Consider the following 23076-nt stretch of genomic DNA (forward strand, 5'->3'; position numbering starts at 1 on the left):
CACTACATACTGGGACCAGATAAGCCTTCCTTGAAAACCTGGAGGCAGGTGTAGGACAAATAAACAGAAATACTCTGCACATGGCAGATGGGAGGCCAATATCCAGGGAGCTGGTTACCCTATGAGTTTACACTACAAATTAGGTAGTGTGGGGTCCAAAAACATCTAGGAACAGAAAGGAGACCCTTAGGTAATAGCAGTCCCAAATTTAATTTCCACTGTGTCTGAAGAACTTTTAAGAAAATATCCGACTTTATTGAGATATAACATATGCTATATATATAACATATAGTTATATAACATATAGTATATAATATACCGTAAAACTCACCCATTTAAAATATACAGACTGGTGGTTTTTAATATATTTATGAGTTGTGCAACCCTCATCACAATCTAAGTTTGGAACATTTTAATTATCCCCAGAAAACCCTGTGCCTATTGGCAGCCACTCCTCATCCCCTACTGCCCAGCCCTAGGTAATCACTAACCTACTTTCTGTTTCTATAGATCTGAAGGACTCTGGATGCTGTGAAGGTTACATATTTAGTCAACAAGCATTTACTTTTTCTGTGTTATGAATGGGAAAATGGGAGGAGGAGTGACTTGAGCTGTGCCCTCACATTTATACTTGGCAGTGATAGGGCCTGGTAGTTAAACAGTCCACTTGACAGTTATGTCAGCTTAGGCATGCTACATATACTCTGTGAGCCTCAGTGTCCTCATCTTTAAGACAGAATAACAGTTATTTTATAAGTTTGCTGTCAGGATGAAATGACAAAATAAGAATCTAGTACACAGCATGGCCCACAGTAAGGGATCATAAATGTTTGCCATTACAGGTCTTTTTTTTTAAGTTTATTTTGAGAGAACATGCTCAGGAGGGGCAGAGAGAAAGGGAGAGAGAATCTCAAGCAGGCTCTATGCTGCCAGCACAGAGCCCAATGCAAAGCTCCATCTCACAAACCATGAGATCATGACCTGAGCTGAAATCAGCCAACAGCCACCCAGGTACCCCAAGAAGTATTTTGAGCCACCTGGGCACCCCATGCCACTACAGGTCTTACATTGCAAGGCAAGGAGCAAGGAAAGTGCTGTGGGGCCCTAAGGAGATTTGGGAAGGCTTTGGGAGGAGCTGGTGTGGGTGAGAGTGTGTGTAGGGATTCAGACAATATAGGCAAAGCTGGGTGGGTGCATTCCAGGTAGAACAGCATAAACAAAGGACGCCCAGAGCACACATGGCAAAAAGCTAGGAGCAGTGGGTGTTGTACTCTGGAGAGACCAGCCAGGGACACAAAGGCTTGAGGGGTGACACTGCTGAATTTCAGAGGTGGCAGAAAGTTGGTCTGGGAGAATTGTGATCTGGAGTGTGGTGTGGGCAGTAATGTGCCTTTTGGGAGCTCAAACGCAATTGGTGTCAGATGGAATGAATGAAACCCCAGGTAGAGGATGGACTGGTAGAAAAGAAGGCTGGGGATGGGAGGCCTGTATCTGTTCAAGCAGCCTGGGGACATGAAGATGCTGGAGAGGGCAGGCAGCCATTCTCAGACTTTAGAATCACAATCACTGAGAATCTGTCAAACATGCAGATTCCTGGGCCTGCCCTAAGGTTCTGACTCAGCAAGGCTATGCAGACCCAGAAATCTGTAATCTTTTTTTTTTAAGTTTATTTATTTTGAGAGCTTGTGTGCAGAAGTGGGGGAGGGACAGAGAGAGAGGGAGACAGATTCCCAAGCAGGATCTGCACCATCAGCACAGAGCCCAATGCAGGGCTTGAACCTACAAACTGTGAGGTCATGACCTGAGCTGAAATTAAGAGTCGGATGCTCAACTGACTGAGCCACCCAGGTACCCCTCAGAAATCTGTAATCTTAATCAGCTCCCTTCAAGGGAGACAACAGAGACCACATCCTTTGAGAATTTCTAGATTAGAAACGTAGTAGAAGTCAAATTCACACAATCACACTACCAAAGGTGTAGGTGTGAGGGTACAGGCAGCTCCTGGCTTGGTCCTAGGTAACTAAGGATGGTGGGACAGCCAGGAAGACAGAGTTAGTCAGAGAAAGAGGGGGAGGAAGCAGGTGAACACAGCCAGGGAGAGGCAGGCACCTGGGATGTAGGAGAGTGAGCAAGTCAGGGGCTTGTCTGCGGTTCACCACCTAACTGGGCAAGATGGCAGACATGGCCTTCAGGGCACCCTGAGCTGCATCCAGACCTTGAAGGAAGAAGGATTTTGACCAGGGGAGATGGGCATGGGCTTTCCAGGTAGAGGAAACAGACAAGATTTGTGATCAGATGAGTTTTTCAGGCCAGTATGGAGTTTGGAGTTTATTTTGGCCCAAAGTGAGAGAGATCTGGAAGGTTTGGGGATATTGTCACCCTTGCTATCTAGGGCAGTACTTAAGAGAGTGTGCAAGTTTTGGGATGGAGTGAGTGCAATGACTTTGGGTCTCTTATCACTAGGCCCATAGCCCCTCTCCTGTTTTTGATTGATTCATGTTGGCAAGGAATGGGAGGCTGAGGGAAGGCTAGGGAAGGGGCAAGAGAGGGAGGTCCAACCCTATTTTATGATCTCAGTGGAAAAAGCTGTTGTGAGTAGTTTTTGTTGCCAGCAGAGCCACAGAGATGGGCCCCATGAGTCACTGCTCAGTCCTGCAAACTCAGCCCATACAGCCTCCTGTGGTCAGCAGCCTGGGCTTGTTCCAGGTCCAGCCCCCAGTGTTCCCCTCTAGGCCTCAGTATGTCCCCATTTCTATCTATATCTTTGCCATCCTAGGACTGTGCATCCTGCAGCTCTCTGCCTTTTCTGTTTCCTTTTCAGACTGAGCCTCTGAATCTATTTGTGACTCTGGTTTACATCTGGCTCAAGGATAGGGAGCCTCATGGGGACAGGAGTAACGTGACCACTCTCACGCGCCCCTAAGCATTTGTTCTATGCCAGGCCATATGTTAAGTGCTGGAAGTACAGAAGTGACAACACTGTTTTCATGTAGCTACAGTGCACATTGTATTGTGGAGTGAATAAACTAAGGCCTGACCCTGACCCTTGATCTGTCTGCCTGTGCCCAGCAGTGCTGGGGTCAGCTATGGCCTGTGGCTTGGGGACTCTTACCTGCTTCTGGTATTGAAGGGGTATGTGTGGCTGCCAGCAGGTCTCCCCAGCTCTTAGGGCTCTTAGGAGGCCTGGCTGGTGGCTGGAGGTGGGCAGACAGTGGGCAACAGAAGGAGAGGGAGGGAGCAGGAGGCAATGACTCAATGGGGCGGCCCTGGGACAGTTGGGGAGGGAGCCAAGGTTGTTCCTGATGCTCACTAAAGCTCTAGGAGGGTGGGACCAGAGGACCCGGCTGGGAGCTGGGGATGGAGCAGGACAATTCCAAAGCTCCTCTGGCAGCCAGATCAGCTCATGAAGAAGGCTCCTAGGAACGTGGTCTGAGAATCTGGACTTTGGGGGCTGATGTGGCAGCTAGGATGGGGCGGGCAGGATGCTGTTCCCACCGTGCCTGCTTCTGACACTCTGGTTTGCTCCTCCGGCAACTTCCAGGCTCATGCTTTAGAGCCAAGGAAGTCATTGTACCCACTGCCCCCTCCCCTCCCAGGAACCAAGGGCCAGAGCATGTTGTGGGCACAGTGTGTTCTTCTGGCCACACAGCCTACCTTCTTACAATCTTCCCACAAATTTTGGGGAGTGTCAGGCCAGGCACACATGCCCTAAAGGGACCTCATACCTCTGAGCTGGGAGGGATCTCACAGGTCAAGTCTCCAGGTAACTTTCACCAGTTCAGGATCCCCTGACTGAGGGTGAAATGATGGGGAGGGCATGAATATAGCCCAAATGCTGGCAGCGAGTGGACATTGACATATGGGAGGGTCTTTCCGAGTCCTGTGGCAACCCCAGGGGGAAAAAAAGGAATGACTTTCTTTTTTTACAGGCAAGTAAGGCTTAAAGAGAACTGAGTTCCTGGAGCTCACCCAAAAGGTAAGTGCAAGAGCAGGCCTGGGTTAGTATCTCTGGCTCCAGGACCCTGACCCCAGTCCCAGCCTCCTTGGCTGGACTTTGTGGGGACGGGGTGTAGGTGAAAGTGACAGGAATGCACCAGAGTGGAGGGTTTGGGCCTGGTGGATTCTGGCAGGCCTGGGTAGTTCCTACCCCAGAGGCCTCCCTGCCCCCATCCTCCCTCCAGCCCAGACAGCAGTCCCCCATCTGGTCTTGGAATCATACAAACCTGTGTCTTGGGGCCTGGGCCTGGGCAGAAGATTGAGGACTGCAAAGCAGGGGCCCTTTCCTCCTACCCTCCAAGAAGATACCCCTACTGGTTCCCAGCAGCCCCAAGCTGCTGGTTTGGGCTTGGGAAGTTTCTCTTTCCAGGGGACTCCTGGGATCTTGGGCCCACACTTTTCTTCTCGTGAGTTGTGAATGCTCCCAGTTTTGCTGACAGAGAGTGGGGCACCCCCCCCCCCCCCGCCGCCCATACTTCGTGCATTCAAGAGCAGATTCCCCCCACTCCCAAAAACCCTTTCCCTCGACCCTCCCGGCCCAGGCACCCACTCATGCACCCTCCGGCATCTACACCACTTTTGCCGGCGGGCAGACCGCTTCTGGCGCTCTCCAGCAGTCCGGAGAGTGGGCACCTTGGAACGGCTGGGCTGGTAGTCGTTGCTCCTCCGGGCCGATAGAGCAGTCGAGTCAAGTAAGCGGGCCCCGAACGTGGGAGTGGAGCCAAGCCGCCTGGCCCGGAGGGTGGGAGGAGGCGGCGGCGGGCTTAGGACGCTGCGAGGGCCGCGCGCCTCAGTGCTTTCACTGGAGTCCGGGCAGCTGCCGTCGGGCCTGGGGGTGGGATGTAGCTCTGTCCTCCGGCCCCTAGGGGGCGACGCGGTGCCGGGTCTTCCACCGCCCTGCGTTCCCTCCCCGCGGCCAAGAGGCGGCGCCCGTGGACGCCGGGGCGTCACGCTGTACCCGCCGTCCATGGCGGTGTGGAAGGTTCGAGGGCTCGGATGTGCGGCTTCTCGGCTTCGCGGTTCCGCGTTAGGGGGTGTGAGGGCTAAAGACAGGCGAGGGATGGGGTGTGCGAGTGTTGCGGCGAGGCAGGGCCGGGTTGGGCGGGCGTCAGCAGGAGGCAGCCCCGCGCCCACGCCTTGAGCGTGCCACATGCGTAGGCTGGCTAAGCGTGGTGGTGAGTGCGCGTCCGAGCGTGGGGGCGCTCTTGGCTGAGGCTGATGGGAGCACGGACGCGCGGGGACAGATCCTTGTCATTCTCTGTCGTTTCAGGCCTGAACTTCAGGCGCATTTGCGCTATACCTCTACCCGGGCACCAAGACTGGCCCCTCCTGTGGCCTAGTGCCTTCTATCTGGGTCACCCACCGAGCCCTACCGGAACATCTTCAATCCATTTCCTGGACGAGCAGAAGCCTCACAGTGAGGGCCCAGCCCCTCTCCCACTTGTCCTGAGCAGGCCTACTCTTAAGGAGAGGGTGATGGAAGGGCCCTTGGAAGTTGGGGATAAGTCCCCAGACTCCCAGGGACACGCCACTGACTCGAGGTTTGCTGTGTGCAGTTTCAGGGATGCCTGGGATGAGGAGGAACCTGTTCCCCGCGTGCAGGTTAAGGACCCTAATCCTCCAAGATCACCAGCAGGGACAGCCCAGGGAGAAGGGCTTCTTGGCAGCTCCGTGCCTGGGGATCTTCAGTCACCCCTAGGACCGATGGCTGCAGATGGGCCGGGGGAAGGGCAGGGGGACACATTAGGAGGTTCCTCAGTTCAGTTAGAGGAACCCACCCCATCTAGAGTGGAGAGCCTCCCATGTCCAGTGTCCTCCCACCTCAGTCTCGCACAGGGCAAGAGTGATAGTCGAGGGGGAGACTTGGCAAGAGACCAAGTTCCAGACAGGTTAGTGCCAGCTGGCTTGGGTCCTGAGGGGTTGGACAGCGATCCTGTGGACCTTGGAGGCCCTTTATCTGAGACATCTTCAGAACTACTGGAGCCAGGTAAGGGAGGCTGGGCCAAGGAAGTCAAGTGGAGGTTCCTAAAGATGGGTACCAAGACTGGGGGAGGGCTCTGACCCTACTCAGGCTGAAGCCCAGGTCTGAGGAGGGGTCTCTGGGTGAGTGCCCAATGCACACCCAAGCCATTTTCCTTCCCAAGACCCCAGTGGATCTTGCCTCCCTAAGCCTGCTAATTACCTCCTGGCCCAAGACCTCTCCTGGGAGCTGCTGGCCAGTGGCATGGCTACCTTACCAGGTAGTTGGGAGAGACTGGAGGTAGTGGAAGTGGGGTGACTTGATTGGGCAAGTGTTCATTGTCTTCTCCCCACAGGGACTCGGGATGTAGAAGGCCGGGCAGTGCTGCTTCTGTGTGCCCATAGCCCAGCCTGGCTCTACCCCAAGTGCAGTAGCCATGAACTTATCCGCCTCCTGCTCTACCTGCGAAGCATTCCCAGGTTATAGAGAGGAGGTTGGGGGGAGCTGGAGCCAGGAGGTGGCAAGGTTGGGGAATTAGATACTTAACTGAAGTCTGCCTCTTTAGGCCTGAAGTACAGGCCCTGGGATTGACCGTGCTGGTGGATGCCCGAGTTTGTTCCCCAAGTTCTTCTCTCTTCTGGGGGCTCAGCCAACTACAAGTGAGTACAGGGTTGTATCTTCCCCTGCCTTCAGCCATTCCTTTTAAATAGGGTTGGGAGGGGCGCCTGGGTGGCGCAGTCGGTTAAGCGTCCGACTTCAGCCAGGTCACGATCTCGCGGTCCGTGAGTTCGAGCCCCGCGTCAGGCTCTGGGCTGATGGCTCAGAGCCTGGAGCCTGTTTCCGATTCTGTGTCTCCCTCTCTCTCTGACTCTCCCCCGTTCATGCTCTGTTTCTCTCTGTTCCAAAAATAAATAAACGTTGAAAAATAAATAAATAAATAAATAAATAGGGTTGGGGACATGGCTAAACTCAATTCCTTGCAGGAAGCAGCCCCAGGGTCAGTATACCAGGTGCTGCTGGTGGGAAAGATGCCAGAGGAGGTGCCTTCCAGGCTGCAGGTACTGAGCCATTTTGGCTAGGGGTGGAGGTGGGATGCTTTCCCACCAGGCAGGAGCCATTACACCGTCTTTTCTTACAGCTGCAGCAGCTGCCCTCTCATCAGAGCCTGCTGACCTACATCTCCACTTCTCGGTTGCCAGCTTCAATGGGAGGAGGCCTGCCTTACTGCCACCAGACCTGGCTGGACTTCCGGATGGTCAGTGCAGTGGGTCAGGGCATAGGGTGGGTGGCAGGCAACCTGGCCAGCAGAGGAGTCTCTCCTGGGTTGGTTTGAGCAGTGCAAAGCTGGCTGCAGTGGCCTGGGATCCAGGATGCCTGGGACCAGCACTGCACTACTCTGGTCATGCCTACCTTTGTTCACAGCGTCTGGAAGCCCTACTGCAAAGCTTCCAGGTGGTTTGTGCCTTGCTCCAGGAGGCCATTGAGAGCATGAAGGCTGTGCCCCAGCCCATGGAGTCTGGGGTGAGTATCCCCTCAACACCTCTCCAGATGCTCCCTATCTTCCTCCTTTTCTCCGATGCTCACCTCCACTGACTGTTGCCCTTAATCATAGGAAGTTGGTCGGCTGCTCCAGCAGACACAAGTCCTGATGCAGCACGTGCTAGACTCACCCTGGCTAGCATGGCTACAGTTCCAGGGGGGGTTGGAGCTGGCATGGTTGAAGCAAGAGGTCCCAGAGGTGACCCTGAGCCCAGACTACAGGTAGACGCAAACTCAGATCCCCGCTCTTGCCCCAGTCCACCATATTCCATGCCAAGGACTCAGCTGGCTGGCTCAGAACGAGCCAGGATTGTGGTCCCAGGACAGGGTGGAGTGAAACAAGGCATCTAATAGGAGTCGTAAGACCATGTACCCTGTACCAGGCCAGCAGTGGATGAAGTTGATGAGCTCTATGGCCGTGTAGATGGACTGCTGCACCAACTGACCCTGCAGAGCAACCGGCGAGTACAGGCACTAGAGTTGGTCCAGACTCTGGAGGCCCAGGAGGGCAGGCTGCACCAGGTGGGAACTATCTGCTCAGATGGGCCCTGCCTCTGATCTCAAGCATGACCTTCACCCCACAGCAGCATTCTTTTCCCTGTTTGTGCCCCTCCAGATTGAAGTATGGCTACAGCAGGTGGGCTGGCCAGCACTTGAGGAGCTAAGGGAGCCCTCACTGGACATGCTGCTCCAGGCCCAAGGCCCTTTTCAGGAGCTGGACCAGGTTGCTCAGGTGAGTTTGGTGAGCAACTCACCTCAGGTGAGTTTATTCCCTAGGTATTGGGTCAGTTTGCTAGGGACTAGGAATGCAGGATGGGTGAGAGCAAATCTATCCATTTCTCTCTTGGAATTTACAATCCAGCAGACATCAATTGTAGTCAAAGGTTCAGAGCCACGTATGTGTGATTGCAAACTGAGGCAAAAGCTCCGGAAAGAACGTAGGTGGTTCTGAGTTTATTACAAAAGACCTGAGGGGCGCCTGGGTGGCTCAGTCGGTTAAGCGTCCGACTTCGGCTCAGGTCATGATCTCACGGTCCGTGAGTTCGAGCCCCACGTCGGGCTCTGCTGACAGCTCAGAGCCTGGTGCCTACATCAGATTCTATGTCTGCCCCTCTCTCTGACCCTCCCCTGTTCATGGTCTGTCTCCTTCTGTCTCAAAAATAAACGTAAAAAAAAAATTAAAAAAAAAAAAAGACCTGACCCAGAAGGGGTGTTGGTCTAGCTTTCTTGAGATACTGACTTTTGAGATGAGAGCTGAAGAATAGGTTAACCAGGAGAAAGAGGGATTGGGGTTGAGAGACATTCCCAGTTGAGGGAACAAAGAGCATGTGCAAAGGTTCTGTGGCAGGAAGGAGGACGGGTTGCCTGAGGAGCCATAAGAAGGATAGTGAGGTTGAATGCAGGGCAGTAGAAGGAGAGAGAGTGAAATAAGATGAGGTAAAATGAAGCTGGAAAAACAGTGGCCAGATTGCTGGGTCCCATAGCAGTATAAAATTTAAGTGGAAAAGTCACAGTCAGATCCATGTTCTACGAAGATTATCTTAGTTTTTGGTTAGACAGTGATTTGAAGGACTGACATGTAGAGTCCACAGAGGCATTTTAATGGCCCAGTGGGAATGATGCTTTCTCTAGCCAGATGGTGGCAGAGGAGACTGATTTTAGAAATTGCCGGGATTTGCTATGTGGGGTAAGTAGGAGAGGGAAGGGGCGCCTGGGTGGCACAGTTTGTTGAGCGTCTGATTCTTGATTTTGGCTCAGGTCGTGATCCCAGGGTTGTGGGATCGAGCACTGCATTATGTGGACCCTGCTGGGGATTCTCTCTCTCTCTCCCTCCCTTCACCCCCCTCCCATGCTTGCACATGTGTGCTGTCTCTTTCTCAAATAAAATTAAAAAGCAAAAAAAGAAGGAGAGGGAGGTTGTAGGGGTGAGTGGACGTCTCTTCTGAGAGAGCGACCAGGAGACAAGGGCCTTCTTAGGCAAGGGGATTCATCAGTCCAGTCTTGGGTGTGCTCTGGAGATGACCATAAGGGACTGAGACCCATGGGGATTGGCCTGGAACTCAGAAGAAAGACCTGGCCATACAGGGTCACTTGGTGGACATAGGTGTGTGGATGATATTTGACGGTCACATAAGATTGCCTGAGGAGAGAAAGTGTGGACTGTGTTCAGGAACACCAGTGTTGAGTGGCTCTGGTGAGGGATGGGGAGCAGGAGGAGAATAGGGTGAGTGGGGAGGAGTCGGGGAGCTGTAAGAGAGAGGATTGGAGGCTGCTGAGCAACGGTCAGACGAAGCCTGACAATTGCTGGGGATGGAGGTGGCAGTGAGGTTGCACTAGGCTGATGAAGTGAAGAAACAGTGATACCTGATACCGAGGAGAATAATTCCTCCAGGAAATTTGTGTAGAGAGGCACAGAGACAGGGGAGTGGATGCGGGTGTGGGGGGAGGGTCTTCAGTCACAAGAGAGACTCGACAATGACGTGTAGATATCTGTGGAAAGGACTGCTCAGGGGCTAGACCATGGCCCAGATTTGCTAAGCCCAGTCTTTGTCTCCAGGAGCAGGTCCAGCGAGGGGAGAGGTTTCTGCAGCCACTGGCTGGCTGGGAGGCTGCTGAGCTGGGCGCTGCTGGGGCCTGCTTTCTGGCCCTGCAAGCCCAGCTGACTGACTTCTCCAGGGCTTTGGCCCAGCGGCGGCAGCGGCTGGCAGATGCTCAGAGGCTGTTGCATTTTTTCAAGCAGGTAGGTGCGGTGTCCTGTCCCTGGCTCCAGGTGGTCAGTGGGGATGGAGGGGTGGCTTCCTGGCTTCACCACAGCCTGAGCTCTTTCAGGACATCCTGCCTCTTCTCTTTCCTTGTCTTTGGTCTGACCCCAAAATTCAACCACTGGGGGTGTGGCCTGAGCCATCATTCTGTGGGGCTGGGAGAGTGGGTAGAAGAGAAGGCTCAATGGTTTTGGTGGGCTCTGCCTTCAGTGCCTCTCTGGCCTTGGTGTTACAGGCCTCGACATGGGCTGAGGAGGGGCAGAGGGTGTTGGCAGAGCTGGAGCAGGAACGCCCAGGGGTCGTGCTGGAACGGCTGCAGCTGCATTGGACCAAGCACCCTGACTTGCCTCCTGCCCACTTCCGAAAGATGTGGGCTCTGGCCACAGGGTTGGGCTCCGAGGGCATTCGCCAGGAGTGCCGCTGGGCCTGGGCACGATGCCAGGACACCTGGCTGGCACTGGACCAGAAGCTAGAGGCTGCACTGAAGCCACCACTGACGACGACCACAACGGGCAGCACAGCTAGCCTGTGTGTCAGCCGTTTCCCTGCTGCATCTGCCACCCCTCCCCTGAGGAAGGCATATAGCCTCGATCAGAATCTGGGGCAGAGTCTCAGAGAGCCTGCCCACCACTGCCACCATGCGGCTATTGTGGCTGCTTCCCACGGACCAGACGCTGAAGGTGGTGCCCAGCCAGGGTCATCCCCTACCATGCTTCCGCCAGGCAGTTCTGACCCCAGGACCCCCAACAGGTGCAGGCAGAGGGCAGGGCAGGGAGGGCAGTGGCAGGAGAGATGTCTTGAGTCTTGACTCCATCTGTCTGGTAGGCTCCAGCTGGTATTGGCAGAGATGGTGGCTACGGAGCGGGAGTATGTCCGAGCTCTTGATTACACCGTGGAGAACTACTTCCCTGAGCTGGATCGCCCCGATGTGCCCCAGGGCCTCCGTGGCCAGCGTGCCCACCTCTTTGGCAACCTGGAGAAGCTGCGGGACTTCCATTGTCATTTCTTCCTGCGTGAGCTGGAGGCTTGTACCCAGCACCCATCCCGGGTAGCCTATGCGTTCCTGCGCCATGTAAGCCCACAGGTCACACAGCCCCTACCTGATTCTGCCACGCTCGATAAAGAGATCTTAGCACATGCCTGGTGCCAGGGTCTGTGCTGGGTATAGCTATGAGCAAGACCAGTAAGGTCCTTGTCCCTGTAGGTAATCACGTTTAGTAGAGGAGACAAAAGTAAAAAAGGTAATTCCAGATGGTAGTTGGGGTCAGGAAGAAAATAATCAGGATATATACATGATTGTGATTTAGTAGTGGGGTTGGGGGGTGGGGCAGTTAGAGGCCTCTTTGAGAGGCTGAGGCCAGGGGAGGGGCTGGACTCAGCGTTCTATCCAGAGGAAAGATCAAGTGTAAAGCTTTGGGGCAGGGAAGAGGCTCAGTGGTTAAGGAAAAGACAGGTCAAAGTGGCTGAGTGTAGCGAGCAAGAGGAGTAGTCCAAGGTGAGGGAGCCCAGAGTGGTGGTCCAAGACAATGGGAGGAGCAGAGGCCCTGTGGGCAAGCCCCATTCGGCACAGTGCCTGTTCTTTCCAGGTTACCCCTCATTCAAAGCCAGGCAGACTGGATCTGCAGGGGGAATCTTCCTGGGGAATTGTTTGTTGGCATTTTGGTCCTCTCAGGCTGAGGGTATCTGGCCCCCTTGCACCTGGACTGATCTGTGTGTCCTCACAGAGATTGCAGTTTGGGATGTACGCACTCTACAGCAAGAATAAACCTCGCTCTGATGCCCTGATGACTAGCTTCGGTCATTCCTTCTTCAAGGTAGATGAGCCTGAGACTAGGGGAGGAGGGGATGGAGGAAGTAAGTACCTCGAAGCCACCTGATGGTCTCCTACCCACCTGGCAGGACAAGCAGCAAGCACTGGGGGACCACCTGGACTTGGCCTCCTACCTGCTGAAGCCCATCCAGCGTATGAGCAAGTATGCATTGCTGCTGCAGGAACTGGCAAGGGCCTGTGGGGGTGCTGTGCAGGAGCTGAGTGCCCTGCGGGCTGCCCAGAGCCTTGTGCGCTTCCAGTTGCGACATGGCAATGACCTGCTAGCTATGGACGCCATCCAGGGCTGTGATGTGAGTCATGCCAGGCCATGGTGGGCAGGTGCGGTGGGTGTGAAGAGAGGGGGCAGGAGAGGCTGGGCACTCACTGGGCCCCACCTTGGCAGGTTAACCTGAAGGAACAGGGTCAGCTGGTGCGACAGGATGAGTTCATGGTACGTGCTGGGCGCCGTAAGTCCTTGCGCCGTGTTTTCCTCTTTGAGGAGCTACTGCTCTTCAGCAAGCCTCGCCGAGGACCCACGGGCATTGACACATATGCCTACAAGCGTTCCTTCAAGGTAGGCCCACTCGACCCCTCCTATGCTCCCTGCCCTACCCTCACCCCCTCTGGCCTCACCAAGCCCCTCTCCTGGCCACACAGACGGCAGACTTGGGCCTCACTGAGTGCTGTGGGGATAACAACCTGCGGTTTGAGATCTGGTTCCGCCGTCGCAAGGCCAGGGACACCTTTGTGCTGCAGGCTGCCAGCTTGGCCACCAAGCAGGCTTGGACAGCTGACATTTCACGTCTGCTCTGGAGGCAGGCCATCTACAACAAGGGTGGGTCCCTGCCCCTACTTCATCCAATGGTCCCCTTCCTGGAGAGCTTATGTCCCACAGGGCCCCATACAGGGCCTAGGGACCTGGAAATGCTTGGGAGCAGGGAGGTCCAACAGCAGCAGCCAGTGTAGGAAAGGAACTTCAAAGTCAGGCAGTCCCTCTGTCACTGTCCCCGACTGTGGACACAGTGTTAACCTGAGTATGACACCTGTCCCCAGGATTGTTGGGAGGAGAATATGGCACCAGAAAGGCTCAGTGCACAGGATGGCTAATATGCTGGGTATGGATGTACAGGAAGGACTTACTCAAGGGGGTGGTAGACACAGAGGCCTAAGGGCAAGGCTGATGTCCAGAGAGGCCCCACCTATGCTCACTCTCCACCCAGAGGTTCGCATGGCTGAGATGGTGTCCATGGGTGTGGGGAACAAGGCCTTGCAGGACATCGACCCCAGCGAGGAAGCTATCAACGACCGCACTGTCAGCTACATCCTGAAGTGCCGAGGTAGCAGGCAGGCTACAGGGGAGTGCGGGTGTGGAATGCTGCATGGGAGATAATAATGACCTCTGTCAGCCTGTGCTCCCTTCAGGACCTTGGCCCAGGTGGGCTCTGGCCTGTCTCAACCTGACCCTCTCTCTTACACAGAAGTTCGCTCTCGGGCCTCTGTTGCTGTGGCCCCGTTTGACTATGAGAGCCCCTATCTGGGGGCCTTGAGCTCCCTTCCTGGAGACCCTGCCTCTTGCTCTATGCTGGGGTCCCTCAACCTGCATCTGTACAGAGACCCGGCTCTTCTGGGACTCCGCTGGCCCCTGTATTCTACCAGCTTCCCAGAAGAAGCAGCACTGGAGGCTGAAGCGGAGCTGGGCAGCCAGCTGTCTTTGAGTAGGTCTGGGCTTAGCCAGAGGCAAGAGGGCATTGCTTAGGGTCTGGCCCTCCCCTGTGACAGCTCACTTTCCTCCTCCCCAGCTCCTGAAGACTCAGAGGTGTCATCCCAGTGCCAATCAGCCAGTGGATCCAGTGGCTCTGACAGCAGCTATATGTCAGGGCGGGCCCTGGGCAGAGGTCTTGAGGACTTGTCCTATGTGAGTATCATTTTGTCCTCTTTCTACCAGCCCCAGCTCAGGCCTATGCCTGTCTTTCCTTTAGGAGGAAATGGGAGTGTGTGGGCCAGGGCCATACCCCAGAGATCCCACCTGGACCTTTAGTTGAGGAAACAGGCAGTCACACCTAGCTTGTCAACCGCAGGTCTGAGCCTGGGCTGGAAGGTAGGCAGCGGATCCAGCAGCTTGTAGCTCCAAGATGTATCACCTCTCTCAGGATCTGCTATGACCAGAACGTGACTGGTACGTGGGCCACCTCCAGCCCACATGCACTGCCCTATTGACTACTCTTTCTGATGTCTGTGCCCATTGGCAGACTGGCAGGGACCTCTCCTAGGGAGCCTGGCAGCAAAGCCTGAATGAGTGCCCTGATCCTGAGCCTCTGGCCCCATGTCCCCTTTTATTCCCTTTCCGGCTTCCACCCCAATTACACGTTAGGTTTAGGCTAGAGCAGAGTGTGGGTGTTTCCATGCTGTAGGCTGGTGGGGCACCAAGTTGCTCTGGACAGTGATTGGGCTGCCCCACCTCTCAGGAGGAACATAGTGGGGTTCCCAGCAGTTGCTTCCCAATCCCTGGTCTCAAAGCCAAGCTTCTCAAACTTAGGGGCAAGCCCACCTCTCTTGTACCCTTAACTCTTGACTGCCTTGGTTGCCCAAGCCCAGCCCTTCTTTCTTGGGTCAGTTTGGTTATATTGATTCAACACCTTTTGAAGAGCTTTCAATTAGAGCTGTTCTTTAAAATTATTTCACTTGTTGGTCTTTGGTGTTTCAGAGAGTCCAGGCCCTTGACTCATAAATTACTCTTTATTTATAATAAAAATAGACTGATACACTTTCATGTGGGTACATGCATTCTTTAAATGAGCCTTGGCAGATGGGGGTATTGTGAGGGCAGCATCTCTGGTCACCCTAGCTGTCTTGTAAGTACTTGCCCAGGACAGAGTAAGAGACAGACCTAGACAGGCCCCTCTGGATGAGCAGGTCCACGCAGCGGCCATATTTCCTGGCGAAAGGCAGCGTGAGCTAGAAGGAAAGTCCCATCTTATCCCTTACTTCTTGGCTGGTTGCCTATTGTAACTGAGTAGGCGGGGTCCTCCCCATCTGGGCAGGGGTAGAGCAAGGCCTATCGGGGACTTTTGATGTTCTGGGCTCAGTTCTGCCCAAAGGTATCTCACAAGCTTGTGGCTATGAATGGCTACCAGAATGACCAGAGGGTCAAAAATACACGTTTCCAGCCACTGGTTTTCTATTTTTCTAGCTGCATATGCTGACATTACCTTTCTAATCAATAGACTAGCCAGAGGCCTAATAGTAACTGGGCACCAGTGTATTTAGAGTGAAAAGTATTATAATAACATACTTGATTACAAAAAATACCAGATTAATGAGAAATTAGCTAAATCTTTTTCAGCTATAATGTTAAGATGAAAACTTTAAACTCTAAAATTATTTTAAGGAATCAAAAAGCAAAAATAAAAAACCTGGGTTATTCCTTTGATCTCATTGAACATTTTTTTTTTCTGAGTAAAGAATATTTTAAAGCAGCTTATATATGAAAGGAATGTGCGAAAGTGGTGATATGGCTCAGTAGGTGAAGTTGGTATTAGTGGTCAAAAAGGTCTGACTCCCAATAGTTTCTCTGATTTCAACACCCTAAAAGCTTGAGCTCATGTGATGTGCTTCCCAAGCATGGCCGGGGTGTTAGTGATAAAGGCAAAATTGGTACCATTGGAGGAAAACTTACAAAAACCAGTGGCCTGAATACTGCTTTTTGATCACTCTGGACTGATTAATTTCAACCATTGTTTCTCCCTCCTTGGGACCAGGGACCAGAGGTCTAGCTGCCTGCCTTGCCTTCTGGGCAGTGCTGGCGTGGCAGCAAGACAGTATCCATTTGAGGTGTCCACAGGGTCAACTTTCCCAGTGGGGTACAAGCGGCCCTCACCTCCACCCAGCTGTACAGGCGTTCTTGGGTGTGCCGGTCATCCTTGAAGCCGGTGATGGCCAGCAAATCCACCACAAACTGCTTGGGGCTGATGTGCAGGGTCTGCCAGGAAAGCCCCTGGTCAGGCAGGGCTGGAAGCAGTTGCCTGACACACATTTACTTCCTGCCTTTAAGAGTGGGATGCAGAACAGGGGCTTCCCTGGGTCTGCAGGAGCTGCAGGGATGGGAGGCTACTGTTATTCCAAGCTACTTCTCGGTCAAGGCTTGGTCCAGATGCTGCTGCCCTGTCTTCATATCCCTGCTCTTCTTGCCACCCTTGTGCCCCTGACCTATTCCCATTGGCTGGCACCACTTATCATGTGGACAGGGGGACAGACAAAGAGCAAGGTCTGGGGCCTGTCACACATACCCATAGCTGGTTGGCCAGAGAGACCACCTTGGCTGTCATGGCTTTGGGGTCCTTTTGCCTGATGGAATCCAGGATGATGTCAGTCAGGAAACGGTGACATTTTTGTGCATAAAACATCTCTTCCCAGGATAGAGAGAAACTCAGGAAAGTCACCTCTGTGGAGGAGAGAGTGGATATGGCCACATCTGCTGTGGCTAAGGCCTTAGAGCCAGCCTGGAAGGAGAGAGGTGTAAGGCTCCCGAGGGAGAGTGTTTTCCTGAAGCACCCTGTCTAGAGGCTCAGGCACCTCCACAAGGAAGTGCAGGGCCAGGTATGGCTTGAGTCTCACCTCTGGGCTGGGGGCTGGCTGTAGGCGGCGTATGCTTGAGGCTGTCCATCTGTGTAGTGTAGATGATGCTGTCCTCAAAGAACATGCAGGAGCCATCGCTGCCCACCACGGGGGGGTGGGTCACTTTGAGGATGATCCCTGCGCTGTCCACCTCATTGGCCTCAGGCAAAGGCTGCTCAGGGCCAGGGCTTTCTGTGAAAATGACATGGTGTGGGAGTTCTCCTTGAACCACTTCAGAGTCCAAGCAGGGAGGGGACCAGGACAGTGAGTCACCCCAACCTTCCAGCGGCCTCTGCTGCCAGCTTCTCAGAAGTGGCACCCTTTGCTGACAGGAGCGTGTCCTGTCTCGCCTCTCTCCATTGTCCTAGAAGCATTATAAGTCCAATCCTACATTTTAGAACTCCAGGGAACTCCTCTTGAACTAAGACTGGTGTCAACTAGAACTGATAATACCCTAGCTGGGGGACTGGAAATCATGGAAAACTGTAAAATGAGAGGAGCTTTTTGGGTGAGCTGTTGATGCATGTCCACTCTGAAGAGTATGTTTGACAGACCAACTCAGGGCTCATAGGCAGGGCCCAAGAAGGCCCCTCCAAGCAGGACCTAAACCTTTGAAAGGGAAAGCACCAGAACACTGTAGAAAGAATTTGAGGGAGCAAAGGAAACAGCCCAACATGGCAGTTCTCAGCAAACCCCTCTAGGTTGTCTCCACACTGCCCCACCATACACAACACGCCTCTCTCTTTAGCTCCTCCTGTCCATCCCACTTCAGTAATCACTCACTCCACTGCAGTCACACAAGCCAGAAATCTGGCCCCTCTTTGGCCAGATCCTTCCCAACTTCCTCTCCCAACTGCCCAGCCTGTTTGACCTTACGCTTGTAATACTTCTACTTCTGCTGCTGCATTTCCTCTACTCCTGGAGCAAGCTTTCTGAATGCACACCTGACTTCTTGCTCCATTGTTTAAAATGCTTCAGTGGCTGCCCACGCCCCTTAGGGTCAGAACAATGTACCAGGTCCTGAACTTGGCCCACAAGACCTGTCCTGATGAATTATGTCTTCAGCTCTGTTTCCCATCACTTTTCCACATGAAGCCTGGCCTCCAGCTAGACCTGTTTCCCCAAGCACCTGAGACTTCTTCCTTCCCCCTGCTCACTCCTCAGCCCCTAACCTCCTTTGTGCTCCTATTATTTCATAAACACCCTCTTCCTATATGCTTCATGCAGATTCTTAGCCTCACAAGCCATGCCAATGTACTGGTCATCTCTGTATACTGCTTGGCAGAGCTGTGAACAGAGGATTCTAGCCCCACTTTGTCACTAATTCACTCTGGTCATGGCCAAGTTGTGCCCTCTGTTGTTGTTGTTTTTTAATGTTTATTTTTGAGAGAGCGTGTGCACATGGGCAGGGGAGGGACAGAGAGAAAGGGACAGAGGATCCGAAGAAGGCTCTGTGCCGACAACAGAAAGCCCGATGCAGGACTCATGAATCATGAGATCATGACCTAAGTTGAAGTCAGATGCTTAACTGATGGAGCCACCCAGGTGCCCCTACCCTCTTTGTTTTATAAGACTTAGGTAAAGGATGAGAGAGGACTCACCTTTCTCCCTTGGCTTCTGCTTGCCCCAATCCTTCAGGGTGACAGCTTTTTTCACAGGGAAATATGGCTTAAAGGTTGGCTCTGGCCCCTTGTCTTTGGCTCCAGCTCCAGCCCCTGCCTGCAGAGCTGGGTCCTTCTCTGAGCCTGTGGAATGGCTTTTCCAGGAAGCTGAGGTGCTGGGCTGGGAAGCAGCCTCACTTCCCGAAGGGAGCTGCCGAGTGGCTTCCTCCATGAAGCTGCTCCGGGGGACTGGCATTGGCTGGAATTCCCACTGTTTGCAGTTGACCATGTCCCATTCCCTAACGAGGGAGATGAGTTTTTGCATGGGAGTGACAGGAGGGTCTTTGGTTTCAGGTTTCTGTGTGAGGTTGACTGTACTACATTTCTTCTTGGGAGGACTTTCGGGGTGGGCCCCCCAGTATTTGGGGTTGGCACAAAGACCAGGACAGTGGGAGTATGTGCTGGGATTGCCCGCCCTCTTGGCACCTCGGCAAAGGGACACCTGGATGGTTTGGGAGTACTGCTCAGGTTCTTCCATCTGGCTGGGTCTGGTCAGGATCCCCTTGGCCTTGTTCCATGAAGTCCTGTCATTGCAGTCTTGGAAGTCCATGGGCATGCAGGCTGTGGTCTGGAGAGGGAGGACACAGCAGCTCTGGGAATGTTGTGCTTCCACATTGAAGCCTCACCCAAGACCTAATAATTTGGACTTCTAAGATTTAATTTATTCATCCAGATCCTGTCTTCCTGTCTTCTACATAGATCAGCCATTTGCTTTGCTCAGCCTGATTGGGGGTGGTGCCAGCCCAGGGGCCTCACATACTCCAAAGGAGCATATTATCAGCATCCTAGACCACGAGTGGCAAACACATCCCTGTGCCCCTTCAATGTTCAAAAACCAATTACCATGTTAGGAATCCATGTAGGCTCTGCCCTTTAATTTTGCCATGCCCCTCAATAATAGAGCCTACCCCTCAACACTGTCGTGGTTCTTTGAGGACACCACCAAACCAAAGAGGGTTGAGACTTACTTCTTTGGCATCTCTACTGAACTCCACCAGTGACTCTGGCCCTTCTGTTATCACGCGCAGTCTCCTGATGGGGAAAGCTTCTTCATTTTCAGATTCTTTCTCCTGGGTCCATGACCTGCAGACTCCCAAGAGGGAGTCAGTGAGCAGAAGCCTCTACTAGTTCATCTACTAGTTGGTCAGGTCTGCCCTTTGGCTAGTTAGCTCTAGACAGTGGCAGTGAAGGGCTCTTAAAGGGTTTCATTTAGGTCACTGGCCAATCCTGGGCCTGTTCCACCCCCTCTGCCCAAAGGAGAACAGGGAGATGGGACTTAGGATTCTCAAGAATACTATAAAGGTCCAAACGCCAGAACATGGTGTCCAGAGCAAAGTTTCCTTACTTGTATGCCTCACATTGGGCAAGGGCTTCTGAAAGGGATGGGATGTGGTATTCTTCAACCTCCTGGCAGAAGAGGGGCCATTCCCTGCAAATGACAAGATCTCGTCAGGCTGGGCAGCTGGGTGCGAGGAGGCATAGCCTTCAGAGCTGCTGCCTTGACAGCAATTTACATATTGGAAATAATATAACCTCCTTGAAGGCTGCAATCTGAAGGTTTTTCTATTATACAAGGAAGGGATTTCATCACGTGATTTCCTTCCATTTATCACTTACTTAAATTCAGATGGTAAAAACAGTTTTCCAAGTCTCAGGAAATTAAGAATGTGTCGGAACATTTGGCCATCCCCGTGGATCAGCAGGGTCTGTCCGTATGTGATCCAGTATACTCTCTGAGGGTTGGACAGAAGTTCTGGATACTGCAAGAGGTTGTACACCAGACATTGTCAGTCTGTTAGTTAAAGGGTTTGGTCTTTAGTAAGGGGCAGGTCAGTCTTCTTTTACTTCATTTTCTTGACCTTTCTAGGCTTTTGGATTTCCAGCTCCCTATCTTTTTAGCCACAGGGAGCGATAGTGGGGAGCTGAGCATCCAGGGACAAGAACAACCCTGCTTCAGTTTTACTGCCCCTAAACCACCCTCTCAAGTCATTTGGTGGTAATGTAGGTAGGTAAGGTAGGTAATGTAACCCTACCCTGTGTCTTGCTCAGTCCAGGCCCCTCAGACTGGTCTCCTCCCTACCCAAACTCCTGAGGGCCTTTGTAGCATGCTGTTCATACAATACGGGCACTTTGGGCCATGGGGTAGGGGGAAGGTCTTATTCTAAGCAGGTGCTAGAGACTGTGTGACAGTCAGATGACAGGTTCTAAAGCAGCTCAGCCACAGAAGCCAAAAGGAAAAGAGGGCAGCTCCGGGGCCAGCATACCTTCAGCAAGGTCTGCAGGGTGGTTGCATACCAGTGGCTTCCAACATAAACTTTGACGATCTGTTGGGGGGAATATACAGTGATTTCTGCTGTCCACTCCTCATCTAAGGAAACCAATGAAAAGGAATGTATCACATGGCCAGAAGGGAAATTAGGACATTTTAGTTAATAATGCATGTTAAGACTCAGTATCTTCAGTCATGTTGTGTTGCCTCTTCTGAGAAGCAGAAGAAATAGAAATCTCTGACACCAATCTTCTCTCGGGCCTTCCCTGCAGCTCACTACAATTTCCTGGGTGGTGAGGTGGATTTGGAATGGCAGCTTGGGGGACAGCTGATGACTCTGGGAGTGGGAAGGATAAGCCCTCTAAAATCCCAACCCCAAGAGCACTGATACTCTTCCCCCAACCCACCTCTCTCAAGAAAGCTGGACTAATGTTCCTGTCTACCTACATTGCCAGCTGCCTCTGGTTTCTGGGTGGGTGTGTCCTTGGTGTAGAACTCTTCATGTGGTGAGAAGTCCCTCTTTATGTTTGTGCTTATAGTTTAGCTAATGTCACACTGCCAGCACTCATCAAATCTGTCACTGGTATAGAGACCAAGCCTCTAGGCATGTCTGGAGAATGGGGCTTCATTTTGGGGAGATGAATCCATGACCCTCTTCCTGGGGGAGACTAGACTTAGGCTTTGTTCTGATGTTTGGGAAACAGTTTCTAATGAGCTTTGTAATAAGTGAAAGGTATATGTTATGTAACGAAGAGGCAAGAGGTGTATCACTAGATTGTGAACTCCATGAAGATAAGGACTGGGTCTCTTGTGTTCACTTCTATACTCCCAGTATCTCCTCCTTTCCTGGTATATGGTAGGTGCTCAATAAATATTGAATGTTGCTGAATGATGGAATGCAGTGGAAACTTGATCTAAAAACTTTTTGTTAATAGTTACAGGCAGCTGGTGAAAACAACATTAGTTTTGGACCCAGATTCAAACTCCAGCTTGATCACTAGCTCACTGAGTAATTTGAGGTTTATCTGTTAAATGGACCCAGGGACTGTTCTTCCCAGGATGGTTATGAGGATCAAATGAGCACAGCATGTCAGCTCTCAAAGACCCATGTGGCCCCCTACTGAGGTCAGTCTGTACTACTTGAGGCTACTCATGGGCTTGAGGTGAGGAGGGGTACCTTATCAGGAAAATTTCCCTCTAGGAAAATCTACAAATGTTGGATTTCCTCTCCTCTTCCATCTACAATTCCTGGCCCTGGCCAGCCTCAACTTTCCTTTTTGATACCCAAGCCCTCCTCTGATGCTAAATTCAAATAAAGAAGCTTCCTCATTTACTGAGCACATCCACGGGTGCCAGACTCTTCGGCTCCAGATGAGTCTTCAGGGCTACTTTCATTGGCTCATAGGTGATATCCCTTTTGTCCAGGAAGGCACAGAGCTCGTACACCTCGGAAATAGTCTCAGTCAGGGGCAGTCGACAAGTCCCTAGCCAGTTCCTGCCCAGAGGAAAGGCCTGTTAGAGAGAGCCTCAGCACTGTACACCTAGGGAGCTTGCCAACTTTTCATGCATAGAATGTCTTGTCTCTAACACCGGCTGAAACCTGTGGCTACTAACCTCATTTCCTTGATTTAACCAGAAATCTGGTGATGTCTTATAGGAGAATGAGCTTGGACACACAGACTCACCATCTTGGAGCTGAGCTTGACCTACTTCAGAAAAGCCCTCTAAATCAACTAACTGTAAGCTTCTAGGTCTGCCTGAAGTTCCAGAAGCCAGGCCAGGGACCACCCACTCCCATTCTGCGCCCCCTAAGTCTTCCCATGACATCGCAGTGACTGTGTGGCAGCCTGCCATAGTCTGGGAGATTACTAATACTGTTTGTGCCCAGGAAAGAGGCTGGGGGTCTGAATATCAATCCCTGCCTCCAAAGGCATTTGTGACATCAGGGATGGGACATCTCTGGGAGAGATGGATGGTGTGGGCCACAAAGGCCCAAAGGGCCTAGAGTTGGCTAACCTCCCCAGGGGCTCAGGAAAACCTACTTTCACATTTAGTTTTGGTACCAGTATATTTTGTGACCCTAAGAGAGTTAATTGCTCCACTCCAAACATCAGTTTACTTTTCTATAAAACAGGATTAGAATCCATGCTTCTGCTCTAATGGGGACACTCTAAGCTTATTCCCTGAGGCACAGGCCAGGTATCACCTCTTTTGGGAAGCCTGCCTTACTTCGCTTCTGGAACTCACCCCCAGTTCTGGCATTTCTGTGTATCTAGCAAGACTCCCAAGGGTTTCAGGGAGGGCCTTTGTAGGAGGGTCTGCATGGCAGGGGAAATATCTAGCATCCTGAGGGTTGTGACTGTGACCTGGTCATCTCAGCCCTAGCATAGGGCTGAAAACAGCAGTGGATTGCAGAAAACAGAAATATGAAACAGTCTGAAGCCTTTGAACCTTGGGAACCCTTA

At 52.5% G+C, this 23076-nt stretch overlaps 2 protein-coding genes across 5 annotated transcripts in view; one reads left to right on the forward strand and one right to left on the reverse strand.

Annotated features, from left to right (window-relative positions):
• The first annotated feature begins 4191 nt into the window (after positions 1-4191).
• PLEKHG4 (pleckstrin homology and RhoGEF domain containing G4) lies at positions 4192-14837 on the forward strand. The gene is made up of 22 exons (XM_043599510.1): positions 4192-4978; positions 5267-5983; positions 6141-6236; positions 6312-6435; positions 6522-6615; positions 6940-7014; positions 7095-7211; positions 7379-7477; positions 7569-7717; positions 7879-8017; positions 8112-8228; positions 10053-10235; positions 10493-11007; positions 11083-11329; positions 11982-12071; positions 12157-12378; positions 12471-12641; positions 12725-12902; positions 13288-13404; positions 13546-13782; positions 13867-13982; positions 14146-14837. Exons 2-22 carry the CDS (start codon positions 5473-5475, stop codon positions 14149-14151), a joined length of 3603 nt encoding a protein of 1200 aa, XP_043455445.1. The 5' UTR covers positions 4192-4978; positions 5267-5472; the 3' UTR covers positions 14152-14837.
• Positions 14785-23076, reverse strand: part of KCTD19 (potassium channel tetramerization domain containing 19) — a 31552-nt gene continuing 23260 nt past the window's right edge. Inside the window, exons 7-16 of one of the 4 annotated variants that reach the window (XM_043599447.1) lie at positions 21946-22106; positions 20607-20710; positions 19960-20102; positions 19688-19771; positions 19311-19425; positions 18283-18910; positions 16682-16873; positions 16354-16508; positions 15945-16046; positions 14785-15002 (exon numbers count right to left, since the gene is read on the reverse strand). In XM_043599447.1, the coding sequence (XP_043455382.1) occupies positions 14955-15002; positions 15945-16046; positions 16354-16508; positions 16682-16873; positions 18283-18910; positions 19311-19425; positions 19688-19771; positions 19960-20102; positions 20607-20710; positions 21946-22106 (1732 nt within the window). In that variant the 3' untranslated portion in view covers positions 14785-14954. Of the gene's footprint in view, positions 15023-15944; positions 16159-16353; positions 16509-16681; positions 16874-18282; positions 18911-19310; positions 19426-19687; positions 19772-19959; positions 20103-20606; positions 20711-21945; positions 22107-23076 lie in introns of those variants that run through there. The other 3 variants (XM_043599446.1, XM_043599448.1, XM_043599449.1) reach the window with 3 other exon arrangements.

The sequence above is a fragment of the Prionailurus bengalensis genome, chromosome E2, assembly GCF_016509475.1.
Source record: "Prionailurus bengalensis isolate Pbe53 chromosome E2, Fcat_Pben_1.1_paternal_pri, whole genome shotgun sequence".
Lineage (NCBI taxonomy): Eukaryota > Metazoa > Chordata > Mammalia > Carnivora > Felidae > Prionailurus > Prionailurus bengalensis.